Source organism: Triturus cristatus, chromosome 7 (assembly GCF_964204655.1).
Source record: "Triturus cristatus chromosome 7, aTriCri1.1, whole genome shotgun sequence".
NCBI lineage: Eukaryota > Metazoa > Chordata > Amphibia > Caudata > Salamandridae > Triturus > Triturus cristatus.
In genome coordinates, this window is record NC_140590.1 from 1,480,045,467 (window position 1) to 1,480,070,338 (window position 24,872).

General features: G+C 47.8%; 1 protein-coding gene across 1 annotated transcript in view; it reads right to left on the minus strand.

Annotated features, from left to right (window-relative positions):
- Positions 1-24,872, minus strand: part of LOC146812216 (protein-glutamine gamma-glutamyltransferase E-like) — a 348,360-nt gene that overhangs the window by 197,713 nt on the left and 125,775 nt on the right. Inside the window, exon 6 of the mRNA XM_085619245.1 lies at positions 4,726-4,903. Within this exon, the coding sequence (XP_085475371.1) occupies positions 4,726-4,903 (178 nt within the window). The remainder of the gene's footprint in view (positions 1-4,725; positions 4,904-24,872) is intronic.

Sequence of the window (24,872 nt, forward strand, 5' to 3'; positions counted from 1 at the left end):
TTAATTAGTTTAATAATAATTAGCCTTGATATGACTTGCTCAGGGACAAAGGATAGTATCAAAATTAAACTTGTTAATAATTCGCCCTGGTAGGGCTTACTCACGGTTGTGCAGATTCTGTTGCTATGATACCGGAGTTCAAAGAAGGCGGGCTCCGGTTCCTTTATTAATTCGTCAAAAAATCTCGTAACCAAATGGAAATGGAATAAAGAGGAGCCGAAAAACGGCTGCCCTTGAATGCTCGTAAGAGTGGCACAGAAAATGAGCAAACCAGCACTTACCTGTGAAGATTACGATCGTGAGGCGATCGCTGCGCATGAAGTAAAATTAAAGCATTGTTCCCCGCCATAAATTGGACAAGGGGAGAGCTAAAAGTAAATGAGGTAAGCGTATAATCAGCTGAAAGTAAAAGCGGTAAGTGAATAATTAGCTAAAGCATTAGTATAAATATAAACATAAGCCCAATACCTTAAATATGATGGGTATGAATAATAAAAAGCTTGAATAAATTATCAGGGCTCAACAAATCAAATATAATCAATATAAGTTAAACCATAGATGGAAAGAGTACTTAGCTGTGTCAGAGCAGCGAACAAAAGAGGAAGATGAGAGCCTACACATCTACTTGTCATGTTGTCAATGTTCTACTTATTATGATGTAGTTACATTCTTTAAAGGGCTGCATGTTTTGAGCAGCAAATAAAAGTATTTGCATGATGGTAGCCTCCGGTCTTGTAATGAAATCTCAAACCGGAACACTCAGCACTTTATGCTTTTTGGCGAATTTTATTTGGGCTTACGGAAGTACTTTTTAAAATCAATTTTCATTGCACGCAGTATCAGGGACAACAATCCTGCAATGCATTTTCTGTGCACTATGGAGTTCCATGCTGTATGTTTTAGTGTCATCTCTTATACCTGGAAAGCAATATGTGCTAGGAATAGTATTTCTGATTAATTATAGCACTGTTTGGTCCATGTGATACTGATCCTTGGATATTTGAATGTTTTATATTGTCTTATGATGTATTGCATTTTAGCGATTGTTCTATTATGGCCTTTGTTGCTAGTGCCGAAATAAAGATTTTGAATGGAATCACTTCCTGTGTCAACTTTATTATGCAATACCTGCATTTATTTAACACATCGTGTTTGATTTATTAATTACACACTATGAACCTTTAATATAAAAGGGGAGAGAGAAAGAGATATACATCTATAGTCTGAATTGCAGAAAGTGAAACAAGGAAACCTTGGATGAACTGTGGCTTCCCAGCTTGACCAAATTGTGCGAATTTAGACAAATACATTCGTACACTGACGCCTCATTTTCCTTCATCATGACATTTGAGAGCACCTTGATATATTTGACTTCAGGATGTGCACTACACAAACACCTCTCTTGTTTGATTTAATACAATATAATAATGTCCCCATGTATAATAACAACCTAGGACACATAGAAGTAGCATATTACAAATGACTCGCCTCTTAGTTCACTAATACAAAACAAGCATTTGCAATGCAATAGGTCTCGCATTCACGCGTGTTTGAGCTATTGGCATTGTAATAGAAAAGGCCTTTTATTTATGTTTTGGGTTTTAAAACATACATAAAAGGCATTGTCATTTACAATACTAATAGCTCAAACTCTCGCAAATGCAAGACCTTTTGAATTGCAATAAAGGGCCTTCTCGACCGCTTGTTGGATTGGAAATATCAGAGGAAGAAACTGGCCTGCGACATGGAAGAGCGGGAGGGGGGCTATTTTCTGCCCTCTCTGTGATTTTAGTGTGCAGTGTGGCATTGCCTAAAGTCAATGCTATCTTTGGACTAATAAAAAACACTCCAGCAGTAGTAGGGCCCTGGCTTCACCTCCTGGTGCAGGGCGGGCAGTGCTTTGGGGCAGGCATGGAGGGAGGGAGGGATGGTCTCGGCTGCATCTCTGGCCTTGTACAGTGCCCCTCCTATTGCCAGTGAGTGAGTGGCGCTGAGGTGGTGGTATTGGTCTTGGTGGAATTGATGGCAGTGGTGGTATGCGTATTGGTGGTGGTGCTATTGGTGGGGGTGCTATTGGTGGGGGTGCTATTGGTGGTGCAGGTATTGGTGGTTGTGGTATTGGTGGTGGTGGTATTGATGGTGGTGGTATTGGTAACAGTTTTGGTATTGGTGGTGGGGGTATTGGTGGTGGTGGTGACATTGGTGGCATTGGTGGTACTGTTGGTATTGGTGATAGTGGTGGTGGTGGTTAAATTGGCGGTGGTGGTATTGGTGGTGGGGTATTGGTGGTGGTGGTGGTATTGGTGGTGGTGGTATTGGAGGTGTTGGTGGTGGTATTGGTGGTGGTACTAGTGATGGATTTGGTATTGGTGATGGTGGTATTGATGGTGGTGGTGGTATTGGTGGTGGTGGTATTAGTGGAGGTGGTCGTGGTATTGGTGGTGGTGGTGGTATTGGTGGTGGTGGTATTGGTGGTGGTATTGGTGGTGGTGGTATTGGTTGTGGTGGTGGTATTAGTGGTGGTGATGGTGGTAGTGGTTGTGGTGGTTGTATTGGTGGTGGTGCTATTGGTGGTGGTGGTGGCATTGGTGGTGGTATTGGTGGTGGTATTGGTGAAAGGTGGTGGAATTGGTGGTGGTGGTATTGGTGGTGGTGGTATTGAGGGTGGTGGTTGTATTGGTGGTTAGCACAGGATTATGTGCTACCTTGAATTCACACGACTTGAATCGCTAATCAGTTCTAAATCCATTTTATTTGGGGGGGGGGGTTAAACAGATACAAGATACAAGATAATGCCGGGTTAAAGTGATTGAAAGTAGGCACCAGTGTTACCAGAGCGGCCATGCTGCTTAAAAAAACAAAAGCGGTTTCATCTGAAGCAGCGCATATCCGGCCTGCAGTAAGAGAAACTCAATAAAGTAAATAGTGCTTACAGACTAAATATGGGGGCATTTGGGGCACGTGAGAAATATAAGAGAGCTGCCAAAGACAGAGCACACAAAAATATTTTGCTGATGTAATGGAAATTTCTGCTGGAGTTTTAGGCGTATGCAGCACACTCTTTTTTTAAAAATCAAACGTAATAGACAAGAATGATAACTTTCTCCCAAAAAAGTAGGAACTGTCCATCGAATGTCGAGACAGGTGGTAACAATCCGAGCAAAGTGCCCTGTGAGAAAAAGCATCACTAGTTGTTAGTTTAAGCATACTACAACAACCCAACACATTCCTATTATATCTCATAGAGCGGAGTTTATTGATTTATGTATGTTCAAATAAAAACTATTACACGCATTTATTCATTAAATAAAAAAGTCTACATCTCTGTTGATGTTTTTCTCTATATTCGCAATAAAAATGGCATTGACAATCCTTCTGTAAAACAGATTTCAGCACCACAATGAAGCTGATCAACAACAAAAATGTTGTCAACTTCTGAGGACCCCCAAGGTGATATAAATCACTTCAGGCAGAAAATGAAAATGTCTGCATTCTGAGTGTGTCGGTGGGGTGAAAGTGTGTGGTGTGGGTTGGGGCGGTGGTGTCACAGGTGAATTTTAATTTTGACATACCAAGGGCATTAAAAATAAAATCCTGAAAAGTGAACAGGGCAGAAGGCGGGGGCTCCTTTGCTCAGAGACAGGCTGTGCCGTGTGAAGGGGGCACCCACCGGCTCCCAGAACAGCTCTCATTTTAGGAGGGTTCTTGTTTCCACACCTCAGATTCCTGCCTAATGCTTTGTGTCAAGCTTTGTTCTGCCATTTGGGAAACTGTGCCCGAAGACGATGCTCTGTCCTCTCCCCACACCCTTCTTACCCTTGAAATGTTGTAGCCCCCCCACAAATGACACCATGTTGCATTGTTGTAGCTTCCCCAGCACTATGAGGAGCGGAGAGAAGGGACACCTCACTCGGAGCCTCCTGCCCTCACATTCCTTTCCTTTCTGCGCTAAAGACGTTTAAATAAATAAATATTTGCGATGCCATTGGTCTCACATTTAAATGCGAGACCTATGACATTGCAAAAAAAAGGCTGCCATTGTCCAGGCTTCAAAAGTGAAAGTGGGCATGGCGCTGAATGCAAGCAAAGCACGTCGTCGTGCCTAAAGTAGGAGAAGCTCAATAAAGAAAAAAAGTACACGTACTGTGTAACAACCAAGTAAAGGGGCCAGTAACCATGGGAGGATACAAATAACGACATGGTCATACTAAGGAGGGACTAACAAGCCTATTAAGGAATCAAACGCCAGCATTTACGAAGGACAAATACACAAGCCAATGAAAAATATGGGCGGGGCTTCTCCTCCATACTCTACCTACAACAGATCGCCAGAGCAGCTCTTGCACGCTGGCTCAGGCTCGACCTAAATAACAAGTTGATGGAAGGAATGCTTGACATAATCTCAGTCACTGGCAATCAATCTGAGTGGCATTCCAGACCATCGTTTTTTTGCCTACTGTGAAATTCTAGAGGTAGAGACACCAACCTTAGGAACATCCTAGGCACATACAGGTAGTACATGACAGCTGATTCACCAGCTTGGTTTACTAATGGCATCTTTGTGAGGGTGGTCAGTGAGAGAGAATGTTTCTAAGTTCCTCTTGAAAAACTATCACTTCTAATAAATGCCACATAATGTGGTGATATAGTCTTGTGTACTACTGTGAAACACTTTGACATATGACAGAAATACACTATTTTGAATATTGCCGCTTAGTAACATACCTGTGCAGGTCACACCCGCGAAGACCCAGCATTGTCCATATTCAACTGATGAGTAGCTATGTTGGCCCCACTCTCGCAGAATGGCTACACTTCCATTCCAGCTGCTAGGATCAGTCCCATCTGAGTAATCACCACTCCAATCTCCCACCAAAACCCCATCATCATCTTGGCAATTAACCTGAACCAAAAAAGAGAACACAACTACAGTCAGAATGGCTATAGTGATCTAAAAAGTACAGGACTTTTATTGAAATTTGCAATTGATAAAAAAGTGGAGAAATATATAACATGCATTGTACAGTGTCTCCTGTGACTGGATCCCCTTAAATTCCTAAGAGGACTTGAGACCTCCTGTGAAAGACCTCACACATCCACAGAGGGTACAAAAGCATGAGAGGGACAATGGGATCCATCTGGCGGCCTCCAACACTGCTTTTTGTAAAACAAAAAACAGTTCAGAAGAATAAAAAGAATAGGGTTGACATTACCTAAGGAGGCAACCAATGAGTCATGTTTAGTTATTGTGGCCTACACTAATACGGTTAATGAAAGCAGAGAAAATATTGGGGCAGATTTATTTAATTTTCACACAGCGCAGCAACCAAAATTGCAGTGCTGTGTTGTATGAAAGGTGAAAGGAGATGGCAGAATAACGCAATTTGTACTACAACATGGTGCTGGTTTCCTCCAGCCCTGTGCCGTCACACTTTAGGCTTCCATGTGTCAACCCACATGCTCTTCCATCATATTGCAATGCTGTATGCATTCTGTTCTCAGGACACCCCCGCGCCGCACGGCCACCAGCTGTGTGTGTGCCCCTCCCTCGCTACTGCCCTCGTTGTGCCTGCCTCGCTGATCTCACCGTATTTGCGTGTGCCTTAATATTTTGTTCTGTTTTAAAGTTGCCTGTATAATCGTGACTGTTGTTCCCTTGCACGTTGGTGTTTTGAAGTGTTTATCGTCCTCCAGTCCCCCTGTGCCTGCCCGCCCCGCTCCCTGCTTCCTGCCGCCGTCCTAACAGACACGCCCCCTTTTCGTTCTGTGCCCTCCCCGCTCCCGCCTCCCAGCTGCTCCTCCCTCCCTCCCACTTGGCCATAAATGGCGACCGCGCGGCGCAGGTGAGTGTGACCTGTTCTCAGGACACCCCCGTGCCGCACGGCCACCAGCTGTGTGTGTGCCCCTCCCTCGCTACTGCCCTCGTTGTGCCTGCCTCACTGATCTCGCCGTATTTGCGTGTGCCTTAATATTTTGTTCTGTTTCCTTTCTGTTTTAAAATTGCCTGTATAATCGTGACTGTTGTTCCCTTGCACGTTGATGTTTTGAAGTGTTTATTGTCCTCCAGTCCCCCTGTGCCTGCCCGCCCCACTCCCCACTTCCCGCCGCCGTCCTAACAGACACGCCCCCTTTTCGTTCTGTGCCCTCCCCGCTCCCGCCTCCCAGCTGCTCCTCCCTCCCTCCCACTTCGCCATAAATGGCGACCGTGCGTACGCGCAGCGGTCACGCCCAGCGGGCGCGCCGATTGTGTGCCGAAGGCGCGCCCAAGGTAAGCCCGTCTGCACCCGTCCGTGCCTGGACCGCGCCCAGCGCCAGGACCCCTGGCCCCCACCGACGCAAGACGAACCGAAGGACCTACGACACCGCCACCCTTAACGTACTCAACGCCGGCCGGACCCCTGCCTGCTGCCGAGCCGCCCCCAAACGCTTCCACGGACCCTTCACCTGCACTAGCTGCAAGTTCACCTGCCTCCGAACCTGCACCGCACCCGCCAAGCCAAGCACCAGCAACAATCACCTCAAGTGCATCCTGCTCAACACCCGCTCCGTCCACAGACACGCCGTCGAACTCTGGAACCTGCTCGACACAACATCACCAGACGTCACGTTCCTCACTGAAACTTGGATGAACGCCTCCTCAGCCCCGACATCGCCATCGCCATCCCGGATGGATACAAGATCATCAGGAGGGACCGCGTCAACCAGACCGGAGGAGGCATCGCCATCGTCCACAAGAACACCATCCGCATCACGACCGACGCCGACGACACCTTCACCGCCGCCGAACACCTCCACTTCCAGATCCACACCGACCCAAAGACGACCCTCAGAGGCACCCTCATCTACAGACCCCCGGGACCACGCACACAATTCAGCGAAGACATCACGGACTTCATCAGCCCACACGCCCACCCCTCCGCCGACTACATCCTCCTAGGGGACCTCAACTTCCACCTGGAAAACAACAAGGACCGCAACACCGTCGCCCTGCTGGACAACCTCACCAACCTCGGACTCAAGCAACTGGTCAACACCCCCACCCACTACGCCGGCCACACGCTTGACCCCGTCTTCTCATCCAGCAAGCACATCGCCTTCAACCACTCCACCGGACTTCACAGGACCGACCACAGCTGCATCCACTTCAGCTTCAGGAAAACCACTACCCACCACCACCCGCAACAGGTTCCACACAGAAGCTGGAGCAAGATCACCGCCGACCAGCTCACCACCTCCCTCAGCCAGAACCCACCTGCCAGCACACCGGACCCCAACGAAGCTGCCCGCAACTTCACGCAATTGGCTGACAGCCTGCGCCGACGACCTCGCACCACTGAAGAACCCTCCCAGCAAACCCAGAGGCAAGAAGGCCCCCTGGTTCACCGACGAACTCAAGGACTCCAAAAAGACCTGCCGCACCCTCGAGAAAGCCTGGCTACTCGACCAGACCACTGACAACATGACCGCCCTCAAACACGTGACCCACAAGCACCACCAGCTCATCCGCACCACCAAGAAGAAATCACTGAAGGAGCGACTGGACAACAATGCCCACGACAGCAAGGAACTCTTCAGCATCGTCAAGGAGTTCTCCAACCCCAGCACCGGCAACAATGACATCACCCCCTCACAAGACCTCTGCGACTCCCTCGCCTCGTTCTTCCACCGCAAGATTGCCGATATCCACAACAGCTTCGGCACACCATCCTCGCACCCAACCGTCGAACCAACGCACCCCACCCCGACCCTCCGCACCTGGACTGCAGTGACCACCGAAGACACAGCCCGCACGATGAACACCATCCACTCCGGTTCTCCGACTGACCTCTGCCCCCACCACGTCTTCAACAAGGCCGACTCCACCATCGCACCCCAACTCCGAGACGTCATCAACACCTCCTTCGACACCGCCACCTTCCCGGAGAGCTGGAAGCATGCCGAGCTCAGCGCCCTACTGAAGAAACCAACAGCGGACCCCATCGACCTCAAAAACTTCCGCCCCATCTCGCTCCTCCCTTTTCCTGCCAAAGTCATCGAGAAGATCGCCAACAGACAGCTTGCCGCCTTCCTCGAGACAAATGGATCCCTCAACCCCTCGCAGTCCAGTTTCAGAGCCAACCACAGCACCGAGACCGCCCTCATCGCAGCCACCGACGACATCCGAGCCCTTCTCGACAACGGGGAAACAGCAGCACTCATCCTCCTGGACCTCTCCGCCGCGTTCGACACTGTCTGCCACCGCACCCTAGTCCAACGCCTCAGCAACACCGGCATCCAAGAGAAGGCATTGAAGTGGATCATCTCGTTCCTCGCTGGAAGACCACAGAGAGTCCGCCTCCCCCCGTTTCGTTCCGAAGCCACCAAAGTCATCTGCGGCGTCCCGCAAGGATCATCACTCAGCCTCACCCTCTTCAACATCTACATGAGACCTCTTGCTGCCATCGCATGCCAACACACCCTCACCATCATCTGATCTTCTCCCTCACCAGAGACCCCGACACCGCCAGAACCAGCCTCCACGAAGGGATGAAAGACGTCGCCGAGTGGATGAAGAACAGCCGCTTGAAACTGAACTCAGACAAGATGGAAGTCATCATCCTTGGACCATCACCCTCCGCCTGGGACGACTCCTGGTGGCCTCCAGCCCTGGGCACCGCCCCCAAGCCGACAGACCACGCACGCAACCTGGGCTTCATCCTGGACTCCTCCCTCTCGATGACTAGACAAGTCAACGCCGTCTCCTCTTCATGCTTTCACGCCCTCCGCATGCTCCGCAAGCTCTTCCGATGGATCCCGATCGAAACCAGGAAGACGGTCACCCAGGCCCTCGTCACCAGCCGGCTGGACTACGGAAACACCCTCTACGCCGGAACCACAGCCAAGCTACAGAAAAGACTACAACGAATCCAAAACGCCTCCGCCCGACTCATCCTGGACATCCCTCGACGCAGCCACATCTCCAGCCACCTGAGGAACCTGCACTGGCTCCCTGTCAACAAGAGGATCACGTTCAGACTCCTCACCCATGCACACAAGTCTCTCCACAACCTGGGCCCCAAGTACCTCAACGACCGCCTGACCTTCCACACGCCCACCCGCCAGCTACGATCCGCTAGCCTCGCCCTCGTCGCCGTACCACGCATCCAAAGAGCCACCGCCGGAGGCAGATCCTTCTCCTACATGGCGGCCAAGACATGGAACTCCCTCCCCATCCACCTTCGGCTGACCCAGGACCACCTCGCCTTCAGGAGACAACTCAAGACCTGGCTGTTCGAGCAGTAGCGGCCCCCCTCCCCCAAGCGCCTTGAGACCCTTCCGGGTGAGTAGCGCGCTATACAAGTGTTTTGATTGATTGATTGATTATGCATAGGTTTTGTACTGAAGGAGACCCGTCCAGTACAGAAACATTCTTCACAGTTTCCCTACTTTGTGTGTTTGCTGTGCAGTGCCACAAAAATGCAACATTGGGAAAATGTGGAGATTCTTAAAAGTGCTCCACAGTTAGAGGGTGCTATTTTTTGGTGCAAATCTCTGGTTACAATTGTTAAAATACACAAGGATTTGCACTAAAGGCACATGGATTAGTGCGTAATTTGAGCTGGTGGCAGAAGGTGAGGCCCACAAGCACTCATTTTGTGGTGACTGCACTTATTTTCTTCATCAGACTTTGACCCAGAGCAAGAGAGAGAAAAACACAAATGGGGGAAAGAGGAAGGAAGAGCTATATGGAAAAACTGAGATAAATAAAGTAGGGATGAAAACGAACTAAAAAGAGTGAGAAAAAGGACAACAAGTATCTATTAGTGGATGAAAGAGCCCTGACATGGAATAAAAACTATGAATTCTTGGTACTTGATGCAACTGACATTTGATAGTGCTTGCAGCAAGCTTTTGAACAAAACTTTGGGGCACAGCACCCACTGCTTTACAAATTAGGCATCACCATATGTGGTTGCATAGGAGCACCCATTGTACAGCCCTTGATGCAAAGTAGCACACAGGAGCATGGAGCACTACTGTTCATTACTTTAGGCAACTTTCCAACACAAACCAAGGTTTGCATTGGAAAGTAAATACCTCCACTACATTTTGTGCTGGATTACCATTTTTTTTGTGAGACAAACCCAGAGCAAAATGTTAGTAAATCAGGCCCAGCTTCTTATGAACTTTGAAAGCGCAATTTGTGCTAACCAAGAATACTTTCAAAGTTGAGGGATTGATGTAGCGTAGAATCCACCTTTCATTTGTCGGTGTGCATCATAATCCTAAATAGTTCACATCTTTATATAATCCTTTGTCGTATTAACATAAAACCGTGGAACTTGAACTGTAATAACGTGAATTGTGATGCATTAGGACTATTTTTATTAAATGTGAAGAGATTAATGTTGAATTGACTTGTATTTAGTTGGAAAACATTATCATGCAGAATTCGTACAGGTTGCTGACAATTATTTACGTATTTGATGTGCTTATGTAATGTGATAACATAGTTGTGCTCAGTAAATAGTGTTCCTTTCCCATGTAACTTCATATTGCCTGTGTGCTTTTTTTATGTTGGCTGATTTCTGTAGGCCTGAAATGTAATTTGCCTGATAGCTCTCGCATTAGATTAATAGTTGAATTTCGTGTGCATATTGGATTTGATCTTTCTCACGTTTTCTGTTGCAGGTGGAAGAATCATCCTTGTTAGTTAGAATAACTTTTTTGTTTTAGGAGCTAGGCTTAGGGAGAAGAGGATACATTTAACGCTGATATTGATAGTGAAGAACTGTTGTACTTTCTCACCAAAGTGAGCCTGGGCATCAAGGTAATCTCGCCATCGCTCGGGAGCAGTGCTGCCTAATGGAAAGTTACCTACGAGATCGTAGCCTGACTGGACATCTGCGCAGTAATCTTTTGTATCCTGATTCTCAAACGAATTATTTTGTGCATGTTGCACCCCCTTAAGCTTGTCCGCAGATTTGGATTTGTATTAGTTCCAATGTATTTCTACACCCTCGTATTGAGGTGCTTGTATGTTCAGTAATTCTTGGCTTTGTAATAAACCAACAAAATTTAGTTGGGAGTCTGTGATTCTTGAGAGTCCTAGCAACTTTGACCTGTAATGATTAAATTGTTAATGATTTCTCCTCCCCCACGCTTTCACAATGATATAAAATGCCACCAACCTGAGGTTACAGAGCAGATATAGATCATGGAACCCAGCTCCTTCAGTTGGTTGCAGAGTAGGATGGTTATCACATGAAGCGGGGGGAATCTAGAAAAATCTAGAAAGACCCCTAGTGCCATATAATAGAGCCCAATGACCGAGAGGAGAGCAATAGACTGAGGCAGAGACCGATGGAGTTTGACAGTGCGGCAAGAATAGCGGCGAAGAAGTGAGCATCAATAGGGATGCGTCGTGTGTTAGATTGTGGGAATGAGATGATTGTGTGATGTCTGGCGGAGTTTGTGCGAGAGTCAAGTTAATCTGATTTTGGCTGGACGTGGTCCAAGGATTGAGATTTGAATTTCAGGCCCTGAAGTGGCCTAAGATCCCGGGATAGATATGTTGAATGTTGTAGAAGACACCGAGTTATTGTGATTGTCAGACAGCAGATTTGAGGAGTTGTTGTGAGACGTCATCGGCAGTTCCACCTAAGACAGGGAACTTTGTGTGAATGGAATGTATGAGAATCGTGTGGTATATCTTGTGTAGAAGGGTGGACTATATCGATTCAGGTGACCAGCGCAGTTCGAGAGTCGCTGTGCATGAATATTGTTAGAATTTGTGTAGCGTGCTACTCACCCAGTAGGGTCTTAAGGTGCTTTGAAAGGAGTCATTTGTGCAGCTCCGTCCTACCCGAAGAGTCTGGTCTTTAGGCTCTTTCTGAAGACTTGCAGAGTGGGTGAACATCTGAAACTGGACGGGAGTTCGTTCTAGGAATTTGCCACGATGTAGGAGTAGGCTCTTCCACCTGTTGCGGCTCTGCAGATGCAGGGGGTTTCGGCAACGTCGAGATCGGCAGGGCTTCTCTTGAGAGCGTAGAAGGAGACTCTTTCGTTGAGGTATTGGGGTCCAGTGTTGTGAAGGGATTTGTAGGCGTGAGTGAGTAGCCTGAAGGTCACACTATTCCCGATGTGGAGCCAGTAGAGGTTTCGTAGGCTCTGGGTGATGTGGTCTTGTCTCTAGATGCCAAGGATGAGTCTGGAGTCTTCGCAGCATGGATTTGTTGATTCCGGCGTAGATAGTGTTTCCGTAGTTCAATCTGCTGGTGCATGGGTGATGGTCTTTCTGGATTCGGGGTATCCATTTGAAGGTCTTGTGGACGACGTGGAGGGTGTTTACGTATGCAGAGGAGACGGCGTTGATCTGTCGGGTCATGTTGAGGGAGAAGTCGAGTATGATGCTGAGGTTGCTGGCATGGTCCGTGGATGTGGGGGGTTGCCGAGGGTGGAAGGCCACCAGGTGTTGTCCCATGCGGAGGGGGTGAGGACGAGGACGAGGACTTCAGTCTTCTCCAAGTTGAGCTTCAGGAAGCTGCTGCTCATCCAGGATGCAACGTCATTCATTCCTTCCTGGAAGCTTAGTCTGGTGGTGTTGGGTTCCTTTGTGATGGAGAGGATGAACTGGGTGTTGTCGGCGTAGGATACTATGATGAGTTCATGCTGTCTGACAATGGCGGCGAGGGGGGCCATGTAGATGTTGAACAGCATGGGGCTGAGTGATGATCCTTGGGTACTCCGCAGCTGATCTCTGTGGGTCCGGAAAGGAAGGGCAGGAGTCTGATTCTTTGGGTCTTTGGGTTCGGCTGGTGAGGAAAGAGTAGGCCTGGGCGAAGCACTACGCTACGCTCGCGTAGTTTGCGAAGTTCGCGCTACTTCGCACTACGCGAACTGCACGTAGCACAGTGCGATCACGCGTAGCGTAGTGTTGCGTAGTGCTGCGGTCATTTTTTGCTTGCACGCGGTCCTCAACGTCAAGTTGGCGACCGCGAGCAAGCAAAATGACATCCCGGCGAGACTTTTTCCTTGTTCGCGATCGCGAGCATGGAAAATAAACCTCCCGGCGAGATTCCCAACGCGAGGAGGTCAGGTTTCTCATTGCGAGGGGTCGCGTATGCTCGCGACTGCTCGCGATGAGAAACTACCAGTTCGCGTTGAGAAAGCTGCCGCTCGAGTAAAAATCTACTCGAGCAGCAGAAAACTACAGCTCGCACTGTGCAAGATGCCATTTTCAATGATTGCACAGTGCCGGTTGCTTGTCCGCACTGTGCAATCATTGAAAACAACATCTTGCACAGTGCGAACATGTTACTACGCAGTTCGCGAAGTGCTACGCGTAGCTCGCGTAGTGCGAACTTCACTTTGCGTAGCTTCGCGAAGTGCTACTTCGCGAACTACGCCCACCCTTAGGAAAGAGTAGATCCAGTCGAGGGCGGTTCCCTGTATGCTGGCGTCGTGGAGTCTGGCTGTGAGTGTGCTGTAGAAGACGGTGTCGAAGGTTGCAGGGAGGTCTAGTAGGATGAGAATCGCCATGTGGCCCTGGTTGAGGAGAGTGCGGATGTCGTCTGTGGCGACTAGGATGGCGGTCTTGGTGCTGGGGTTGCGGCAGAATCTGGATTGGGAGTAGTTGAGGATGGAGTTAGCTTCGATGAAGTTCATGAGCTGGATGTTGACGATCTTCTCAGTGACTTTGGCTCCAAAGGAAGGAGAGAGATGGGTATGTAGTTTTTGAGGTCTGTCGGAACTGCGGAGGGCTTCTTGAGGAGGGGCTTGACTACTGTGCGTTTCCAGTTGTCAGGGAATGTGCCGGTTTCTAAGGTGAAGTTGATGGTGCATTGTAATTCGGGTGCTATGGCAGTAGCGGCTCTGTGGAAGATGTGTGGCGGGCAGGGGTCCGTGGGGGCTCCTGAGTAAATGCTCTTCATGGTCATGGTGGTGTCTTCTGTAGTGACCAGGGGCCACGCGAAGATGGTAGTTCGGCTGGTGTTGCTGGAGGTAGGTGGGGCTTCGGTGTCAAGTATCTGTTCATTGAAGTTGTCATAGAGGGACTTGATCTTGAGGTGGAAGCAGGAGCCGAGTTTGTTGCAGAGGTCCTGGGAGGGTGTGACACCTGAGGCTTCGCTGAGGGGTTTGGTGAATTCCTGTATGATGCTGCAGAGCTCCTTCAAGTTGCTGGAGTTGGTGAAGATCTTATCCTGGATGAAGTTCCTTTTAGTGGATCTGATACATTGGTGGTGTTCTGTCATGGCGTTCTTGTAGCTGGTCCATGCTTCGGGGTTTTGCTGTTTCTCCATTCTTTCTTGAGACGTCTGCAGGTGCGTCAGGATTCTCAGACATCAGTGGTGAGCCAGGCGGCCTTCGTCCGGCGCTGTCTGTAGGAGTTCCAGAGGGGGTCGAGATTGTCTGCGCTGTTGGTGATCCATCTGTGGAGTTTGTTGGCTGTAGAGTTGACGTCGGTCGTGGCAGGAGGGGGAGCGTGGTTGAGGGTGGAGTTGAGGTTCTCTTCGGTGACCTCGCTCCAGTTCCTGCATGGGGGAGTGGTGTAAGTTTGTGTGCGGTGGGTTTTGACAAGGTGAAGTATACGCAGTGGTGGTCCATCCAGAAGGGTTGCATAGTGTGGTTGAAGAGGATGTAGTTTCCTCCTGCAAAGATGGGTTCGTGGGTATGTCCTGCATTGTGGGTGCAAGTGGTGATGAGCTGTTTCAGTCCAATGTTGGTGAGGTTGTCAAGGAGGGCGGTGAAGTTGGGGTTGCTGAGGTTGTCGAGGTGGAAATTCAGGTCTCCGAGCAGTACATAGTCCATAGAGGCAATGGCGTGGTGCGCGATGAGGTCAGTGATGGTTGTGGCGATGGTGCCGCATAGGGTCATTCTGGGGTTGGTCTGGATCTGGAAATGGAGATGTTCCATGGGGAACGAGGAGCCGCTCATCCTGGAAGTGGTGAGTCGGAGGGAGTTCTTGTGTACAATGGCGAGTTCTCCTACCGGGTGGTTGAGGTGGTCCTTCTTCTGGATCTTGTATCTGTCGGGGATGGCAGTAGTAATATTGGGGGTGGAGGTGGCGTTGGACCAGGTTTCTGTGAGGAAGGCGAAGTCTGGCGACAGAATGTTGAGGAGGTCCCAGATTTCCACTGCGTGTCGGTGCAGGAGCGTACATTGAGGAGGTTGCAGCTCAGGGGTTTGGGTGTGCTGGTATTGGTGGGTGGGTGGGCGGTGGCCATGGGGGTCCATATGTGGGTGAAGGTGCAGCAGCAGAGTCAGCAGGAGAACTGGTGATGGGTGGTGTTTGGCATCGACAGCTGGCAGTTGTTTCTTACAGGGTTAGGTGTGTGGAGGGCAGAGGAGTCATAGCGGTGGTTAGTCGGAGAGCCAGGTTCCCTGGCGGTGGTTGGGGTTGGGTCACAGACAGGTGCAGATGGGCTTACCTTTGGCGCACCAGCAGCAAGGCTGCACAGTGGCCGCCATTCAGTAGGGGATGAGGGAGGGAGCGCAGCTGGGAGGCAGGAGCGGGACCGGCGGGGGGAGGGACCGCATGTGTAGCAGCAGCGGGAAACGGAAAGAAAAAGGACACAAGGCACAATACAAAAAAGGACACAATAAGGCACAATAGATTGAAAAAAGATTAAAAAGAATAAAAAGGCAAGTGATAGACAGGCACAAGAAACAGAAACCAGACAGACAGAAAAAGACAAACAGAGACAGAAAACAGAAAAGGCTGGCCGAGCGGACTAGCAGAAGAGCAAGGCTCTCCTACTAGACCACCAGGGATGAGGCGCAGACAGAGGCCTGCAGGTGGAGGAGGGTCTTGAACACCTACCTGAGACAAAGAGGTGCTGGGGGCAGCGGCTCAACTGTGGAGCTGCGTGAGGGGAGAGCGGAGTTTCCTGACCAGGAGGGTGAGGAATTCTATTGATCTTGTAGAAGCCAGACAATTACAGAGTTGTGATTGCATGAATGAATGCGGATGGAGAAATTGTGAAGGAGGGGAACCGCTGCGAGGAGAAAAAGGTGACATCAGAATGTGCCGCTCTGCGATAGGTCGGTTGGTGTAACGCTGCTCTGGAAGTTGTAATTGATCAATTGTCTATTGAGAAGAAAATTTGATCTAATCATGCGATGTTTTAGAGTGTTGCAAGGGTTGTTCAGGGGAGATCAGGGAGTTGTCACTCGAGTGAGTGAAGAAGCACTGCCCGAGAATACTCCAGGACATTATATGGCAACAAATGTTGGAAGGACTTCATGTTATAGTTTGGCTTCAAAATTGGCATAAAATCACAGAAAAAGGGGGATTTGGCATTTCCATGTTATGGTTCATTTCAATTGGAGGTGTTGTATAAGTTGAAAGGAGTGATGTCTTTGCTATGACCTTTGCCCAGACCAATACAGTTTGAGACATTTAAGGCATAGATGCGAGCAGCACATGCGAAGAACAGGGAAAGAAGTCACAGGAAAATGAAAAAGGCAATTAAGACATATCAGGATGTGAGATGGGATGTGCATCTTAAAAGATGGAGAGTAGACACCATTGAGGGAGGTAGTGAGCGAGGGTAATACTCAGGATAGGAAAGGAGGAGAAGGGGAAAATGATGGAAGTGATATGGATGACAGATTATTAGACTGGTTATTATCAGAGCGCCCTCCACCTTACAACCCACATTCAGAGGAGGGAAGGGGAGAACTGGCGAGTGCAGGGAATACGTACAGAGCCTCAACTTCACACACAGGTCCTAGTACAGGGATAGTAGCGAGGATTTCAACAAAAGTGGAAGGAACAGGGATACCTGCTGTAGGAGGTGCAGAGTCAAATGGAGTCAACGCTGCATTACGGTTGCCAGAGGCCCTTACGGTACCGGTCACCATTGGACCTGTAGTCACTGTGTATGATCCAAACTTAGTGGGATGCTCTAGTCAGCAACAGCCAGGGTTGGAGGTGAGAATAGGCTTAGGAGGGAATGAGACCGTGAATGGAATCAGTTCATCTCTGGTGCCTGTGGAATATAGTAACCCTTTGCCAGCAACTGCAGATCCTTTGAGAATACGCCTTGTGTCTAGTGTCATACGATCTCTGTCCTTCGCAAACTCAAATTCGGATTTGAGGATGTGGGAAGCTCCATGGGAAGAATGCCAGAAGCAGGTACAGGCCAAGGAGCCTTTGGAAATTAGATTGTTTTAGAGATTACAAATTCAGAGAATTGGCTGAGAAATTGAAATAGTGATAGAGAAGGACAGAACGGCATGTGGAGTCAGGGCACATTTAAGACTGCGGTAAAGGCAAAGTTGTTTGATGTAGTGAGTTTGAAGGCTGCAGTGGATGAGATAATCAGTGGAACCTTGTCTTTGGAGAGAATGGACACTAATGAGCAAGACAAGCTATTGTTTGTGGCAAAGGATGACACCTGTAAGGCGAGGCAGGCATGTGAAAAACTGACAGAATTGGCACAAAACATGATGTAGATATGTCTAAAACAAAAGTGTTGCAGGAAAACCATAGGTTGATCTACAGTGATCAGGAACTGGAAGGGAAAAGGGTGACAGGATTGAAAACACACATTCGAGAGCTGATTTTAGGGATACGCACTTGGAGCATGCTTGACAAATGGGAGAAAAGGTGGTCAAAGAAAAAGAGCATTAGGAAGGCTAGAGGGAGAAAAGACGCCTCCAGGAGGGGGAACAGAAGGAGTTGAGGTTTCTCCACTGCGGGAAGTGCCTAGTGGAGGGTATGTGCATGTTCTGTGGAGTAGAGGTGATTTCGCTGAGTTCACAAATTACTTTCCTCAGTTGAGGCAACAACCTGCTGAATGGTACAAGCAAGTCAATTGCTTTGTAAAGATCTCAAAGATTTGTAGTTTGATTTGAACATGCTGTTTGACATTGTGGACCCTAGCGATCTATGGTCTGCTTGTAAAATTGCTATTGATTGGCCTTCTGCTGAACCAGACAGGGACCCTATAACTCATGGTTCTTCACCTTTGGTTATGAAAAAGTTCAAACAGGTGATTATATGGTTGTAGTCCGAAATAGCCCCACAAGACATTGATTGGGTTAAAATTGAACGACCCAGGAAGCAGTGCATGCTTAATATGAACGGCTTTTGTAAGCCTTCAAGAAACACAGTGGGTCAGATACTCTTGATCCAAAAGACATGGGACAGTTTATTTCTAAATTTGTAATGGTATTGAGACTATAATTTAGTGTTATGATCCAGCAACATTTGATTGGCTGGCAAAACAAGTCAGTGGATGAAATTTTGAGGTATGCTAGGTATTGCAGTGATGAGGTGGATTTCAAGCACAGGAGAATTCAGGACAAGTTGATATTGGTCCAAAATAAGGAATGCCTAGAGAGTAGATCATGGGTGGGTAAATGGAAGGAACAATGGGTCGGAATACGGGGAATATCCAAGGAGGGGTTCAGAATTCCTCTAGTGCAGGTGGACAAGGGCGAGGGAAAGGTGTCCCTATAGATCTCAAAACAGGGATAGATATTGCCACACTAAAGAAAACGACTGCTTGCCATTATGGTCACAAAATCGAGCATTGGAAGTGTGAGTGTTGATTGAATCCAGCTAACCAGCTAACCAGATGCAAGAGGGAGAGTTAGTGGAAGTGCCAGATGTGATAAATACCTTGACCAGGCCAAGAGCTTATAATGGGGAGGTCAGAACCAGCTAGAACAAGTGCCACAACCTCCAAGAGTTCAGCAGGGAAAACAAGCGTACCAATAAATGCCCTTATGGAAGCATTAGACGGATCCGATCAGGACCTGTCATAATGACGGTGCCAGAGAGGGGAGGAAGGCTGTACCCTTGAAGCAGTCTTAGCGGTAAACCAGAGTGGACCGTATGAAGGTGCAGATGTAGGCAGTCATCCCATCACGTTCTTGATTGATACTGGTGCCACCCGTTCAACTGTGAGATCTGCAACAGTCCCAAACCTACTGTCAGGTCTGGCAGGTTGTCAGCAGCGTATATACATAAAGCACGCCACTAACCTTTTTTTTCACAACTCCAGCAGAGACAATGGTAGCCCCTGATTCCCCTGAACATAACCCCCAGCAGAGGAAAGGAAAACCTTGCTGCATGAGGTAATGCCCGGGGGGAAAAAGGGAAGGGGTTAAACAAAGAAGGTGCTGCCAGCGGTAGTGTTTCTTCAGGGTCTGGTCGGGGAATGAGCGTTGTCACAAGTGGAACAACCCTGCAGTACCGGGAGAGAGAGAGAGCAGATGTAAGGGTGAATCTCCCTACCACATATAGGTATAAGCACTCAATCCTACCCCTACCCACCAGAAGAGCTGCAGCAAGACTGATATTATCGCAATTCTCAATAAACAAAAAAGTTCTCTTCAAAGCATACAGTACTATTTTCTTGTAGCATGGCAATTCTGTCACAGCGTAAAAAAGGGGAACCTCTCGCTGCTTATGCGCTATGACCTTCCATAGGGAGTCAATGCCAGTCAATCAGGAGGAAGTTTCCAGCTTTCCAACAGTGCCTGTAATGACTCTTAGAGGACACTGCTTGCTAGTGCCCCAAAATTACAGTTGAAAAGGCCAATGACAATCAAACCGATGGGTTTGATAAAGCGTAGCGCTCCCAGATCTCTGGCTTTGTATGTTTTCATCTCGCTGGCACTAATAATCTCTGAAAGTAGCAGTAAAGTAAGTAAAATCACCCGTAACCCAAAACATCCACTGGGGTCGTGGTGCTTCTGAAATGCTCACCGGCGTTATTACAGTGTACACAAACAGAATTCAAATTTAACGGGGAAAGGCACTGTGCCTGAATGTTGCTACTCAAAGACCCGCTATGCCAAATTGGAAGCGGTTATAGATGGTAACGCACAAGTATCCCCCGTGTTACCTGGACCACTGCGGGACGACTCTTCCGGCGACTCTTGCGCTTCAGCTGCATCTTGTGTCAAAAACAGGAACGGGACTCGGCCCGACTCGGGACTAAGTGCGGAAATGCTTCTCGCTGGAATCCGGCGGGGAGCACCATTCGCCATTAAGGTCCTTCTAAGTTTCTTGTTGTCAAGCACCTTCCGCCTCCGGAGGAAGTGCTTATGTACTGCAAGCCTAGTGTTGCGCCCCGTTGCCGGCAGGGAATTGTAGTCTTTGGTGCATTCACGTGTTTTGAGCCTGAAAACGGGCTTGAGTGTAATGCGGCGGCGAGTCTGTCTTGGCATTCTCCAGTGGGTGATCGCTACACCTACCTACCCCTCTCGGGACAATGAATCCAAGTTGTACGAGTTGTCAGTAAGAGAATGACAAACCCACTGACAGAAGCGGTACCAGTGAAAATTTGAACCTTACAGGATTGGCAGCAGTTTGTGGTGTGCAACTTGAGTCCAGTCGGCTTGTTAGGACATGATCTCTTATGCAAATTGAACTGTACCATTTATTGCACACCAACAGGGATTGCACTGCTGACTAATGATGATGACATTGCATTTATATTGGCTAACCATAATCACTGTGTTGACATGTTTCCTGTACTGACGGTAGAAGACATGCCACTGGATTTGAGAGACACTGTCTTTCCAGTGGTGTGGGACTTCACAGGAGAAGAGATCGGGCTAATTCGAGGAGTTCAGCCAGTCCCCATACAAATTAAGCCTAATGCAGAGTTCCAGAGAACGCCCCAATTCAACCTGACCCCAGAGATGGTTGCAACGATTACAACCGTCATTTATTCCATGATTGCGCAGGGCATATTGAATGAGATAAAAGGGAGCCTGTGCAACTCACCTATCATGGGGTTGCAGAAACCGAGCTGGAAATATTGCATAGTTCACGACCTTAGAAAGATCCATTGGATTGTGATTCCATGTTGTCCATGGTACCCAATCCATCTGTGATACTGTTTCAAATTCCGTGCGAAGCTGTTTGGTTTACTGTGATTGTTCTGTGCCAAGCATTTTATTCCATCCCATTGCATGAGAAAAGCCAATCTTTATTCACTTTCTGGCTCGAGAACCATGTTCTAATGTGGTGTTGTATCCCCCAACGGTATACAGAGTCCATCTATCTTTAACTGAATTTTGAAAATCTTGCGAGCTTTGTGTTGCCCCAGAACTCAGTGTTGGTGCAGTATATCGATGACCTCCTGATTGCATCAGAGACAAAGGAGGCTTGCAGGGACTATACCATTACCTGACAAAACCATTTAGCTGAAAATGGACACAAGATGTCACCAAACAAGCTTCAGTACTGCGTGACAGAAGTTCAGTAGCTGGGTCATCACATTGAGAAAGGCAAGAGAAAGGTATCACCAGACCGCATTGAGGTGATCATGAAAATGAATGCGCCTACCACACAGAAAGAAGTCAGGATGTTTTTGAGAATGGTTTGCTATTGCCAACAATGGATCCCAAATGTCTCCTTGAAGACGAAGCCTTTAAAACAGGTTGACACACAAGGATGTGAGTGATCCGGTGCCCTGGGATAACGACTGCTTGGTTACCTTCTTATTGGTGAGAGAATGTCTTTGTCTCACCCCAGGTATGCCTGATTACAACAAAGATTTTTTGCTGTTTTGCTGTGAGATGTCGAGTTGTGCTCTATCTCTACTCACCCAGGCACATGGGGGGTCCCTGTAGACCAGTGGCCTACTTCTCAGCTACATTAGATCCTGTAGCTTCAGCGTAGGCGGGATGTCTCAGAACTGTTGCTGCAACAGGTGTCAGCATTGAGAGTTGTGAACGTATTGTGATTGGTCATCCACTTACTGTATATGTTTTACACTCAGTTGAGCTTCTAATGACGAGAAGCAAAACACTGCATTTGACGTATAACAGGTTGGCAAGGTATGAGCAAATCTTATTGGCTGCCGAGAATGCCACCCTGAAGCGATGTTCTGTGTTAAACCCTTCTACATTATTGCCTATTCAAAGTGCTGATGGGGAAGATTGTGAGGACCATGACTGTCTGGAAGTGACTTAACTTTGCACCAAACCGAGACCCGACATAGTCAATGAACTACTGCCCGACTCCGACCAAATCCTTTTCATTGATGGTTCATGCCTGAGAGACAATGAGGGTTATCTGAGAGCAGCTTTTGCTGTCTGTAACTTTTCTGGAGTTGTGGAAGTGGCTTGTTTACAGGGGGTATCCTCGGCACAAGTGGCTGAAATCATTGCCTTGACCTGTGAATTCATTGTTTCTCATCAGATCCGAGTCACCAAATATACCGATAGCCACCATGGTTTTGGTATAGTTCATGACTTAGGACAGCTATGGTCTTAGAGGGGGTTCTTAACGTCATCAGGAACTCCTATAAGAAAAAGGGAATATGTGAGACAACTGTTGGAAGCCTTGCAGTGATCTAAAGAAGTCGTAAAGTGTGTTGCACATGGAAAAGGGGAAGACTTTGTTACTGTGAGCTTTGTGACTGTGATTTGCCTACTTTTGTGCAGCACATGCTTGTATTTTCAATGGGGAATATTCTGGCGAGAGCACAGAGAGAACCAAGCTCGGTATGATGGTAGGATAGCTTTAACAGATACCTGGGATGAGGTCAGGTGTCTGCAGGGAGAAGCATTAGATCAAGAAAAAAATGGTTGGATTAAAGCAGAATGTGAAAAGAATGAAGATGACATTTGGGCTTCAACTGATAGTAGAGCAGTGTTGCCAGATTGTTTACTGGATCCTATGGCGAGACAGATTCATGGAGCAGTTCACATAGGGAGAGATGCAATGATGACATTGTCAGGCAAACATGGTTCAACCCAAGGTTCCGTGTGATTGCTGAGGCAACAGTGTGCCAACAGTGTGTCACTTGTTAACAGATGAATGCTGGAAAGAAAATGGTGGTTGCTTTGAGTCAAATTGGAAGGTTGAGAGGTCCTTTCAACTGAATACAGTTGGACTTTGTTGAGATGCCTGTGTGTAATGGTCTGAGATACATTCTGGTTGTTGTGCGCATCTTTTCATGGTGGGTAGAAGCTTATCTGACTAGAGGATGTGATATCCTCACAGTAGCAAAGCTCTTGTTAAAGGAGCTTACCCGTGCTTTGGGTTTCCAACTACATTGGAGTCGGATAGAGGAACTCACTTACATAGTGAGATCATTAAGCTTCAGTGCACTGACTTGAATGTCGATCAGAGACTGCACTGTAGCTACAGGCCAGGAGAGTCAGGAATGGCGGAACAGATTAATGGGACTTTAAAATTGAGGATTGCATTCAGACAGGAGGACTGGGCTATCCCCTCATGAAATCTTCATGGGGAGAGGTGTGCGCTTACCCGCAGTGCCAACAACAGCATTAATTAACATCACCAATGATTTGGTTCTTGACTACTGCAAGTGATTGGCTGATGTGGTTCATTCTGTGCCTCACTAGGTTGAAGCTGCTACTGCAGCGACCTTGAAGGAACTCTGCCATGATCTGGGACTGGAGGACTGGGTCCTGGTCTGAAAGCACGTGATTCACAGTGGCAAGGCCTGTATCAGGTGATCTTGGTGACAAACACTTCTGTGAAGTGCGGAGGTTTGCCGAACTGCATACATGCCTCACATCTAAGGCTCAGGACCCTCAGAAGAAACAGCTCTTCTCCCAGAAGTGACCCCAGCCATGGTTGCAAAATGACAGGAGGGGACAAACTAAGCTATGGGGGTTCTTGAAGATGCTGGACACCCACCGAGTTGAGCAGAGGGGAGTCAAGATACATAAGGCCCAGGTATAAACTCAAGGGAGACGGTAGCATTGCGAGTGGTATTGAGTCTGGCTCTGCTAAAGAGATTGGTGTGAAAAGTGGCCATTTGCTGTTGGAGAAAAAGGCAGGAGTTGCAAGATAGTCATGGCCAGTGAGACAGAGAAGGAATTACTTGAGACTTGCACCTGAGAGAGACCTTGTTCCCATATCTGAATACTCTGAATCAGATCAAAGTGAGACAGAACAAGCTCAAGGGAGTGTGAGGAGGTCAAGGAGGACAAGAGTGCCATGCCAGAGCTATGTCTCTATGGAGTGGACATACGTTGCTACAAATGCCGGGAAGAGTGAGATCCAGTACGTCAACACTGATAATTGAGGTCGAGTTGAGAGTTCCTGGATTAGAGGCTAATGCCATTCTGACATTGACCATATCATATCCACCGAGACTGAGTGTCTTATGGAGTTTGATGGCTCACGGAGTTTGATTCTGGAAGATCTCACGTTTCCAACCTTTGGAAATCAACCACCATCTCAGGAGATTGCAGCTTTTCTAATCAAACTTTGGCAGCGTATCATTGAGGACATTGGCTACAATCTCATAAGGGTTGTAAATTTAACTGTAAATAAAAAAATTACTTTGCTCATAGAAGATAACCTAGGCCGAGTGGAAGAAGAAGAATTTTAGGGACCGTTTACATAGAAGAAGAGAAAGGGCTAGGGAAATCTTTCAAGCTGTGTAAATATTGTGCTAAGGACTGATAACTGTTGCTACAATTCAAGGAACTGTTACGAACTTCATCGTGCAACAGTGAGAGACAGAGAAGGAGACACTGTGTTAATCCTCTTACAGCTACAATCCAAAACAATAAAAAATGCAGTCTGTGAATCTGAACTGTAGACACAAATGCATATTAGCTACACTAATTGTAGGAGTAATCATAGTAATAGCTGTAGTCATCATTCTGTCCACTATAACTTCACATGAAATGGAGGATGGGGAAGTGAGAGTACATAGGACATCCACACCTACCAGCCCTAATATCAAAGAGGATACATTAGGATCATATAGTGTCTTATTAGAACAAACAAGCCGCTTATTGCATGTAGATTTGTCTAAAGGTGATTCTACGCTTAACGCTTATGCAAAATTGCTGTATGAGTATGTGAATACCATGGGTGAGAGACTGTCATGGTGCAGGCAATTGCCTGCCTCGGTTGAGGAGGGTATCAGATACCA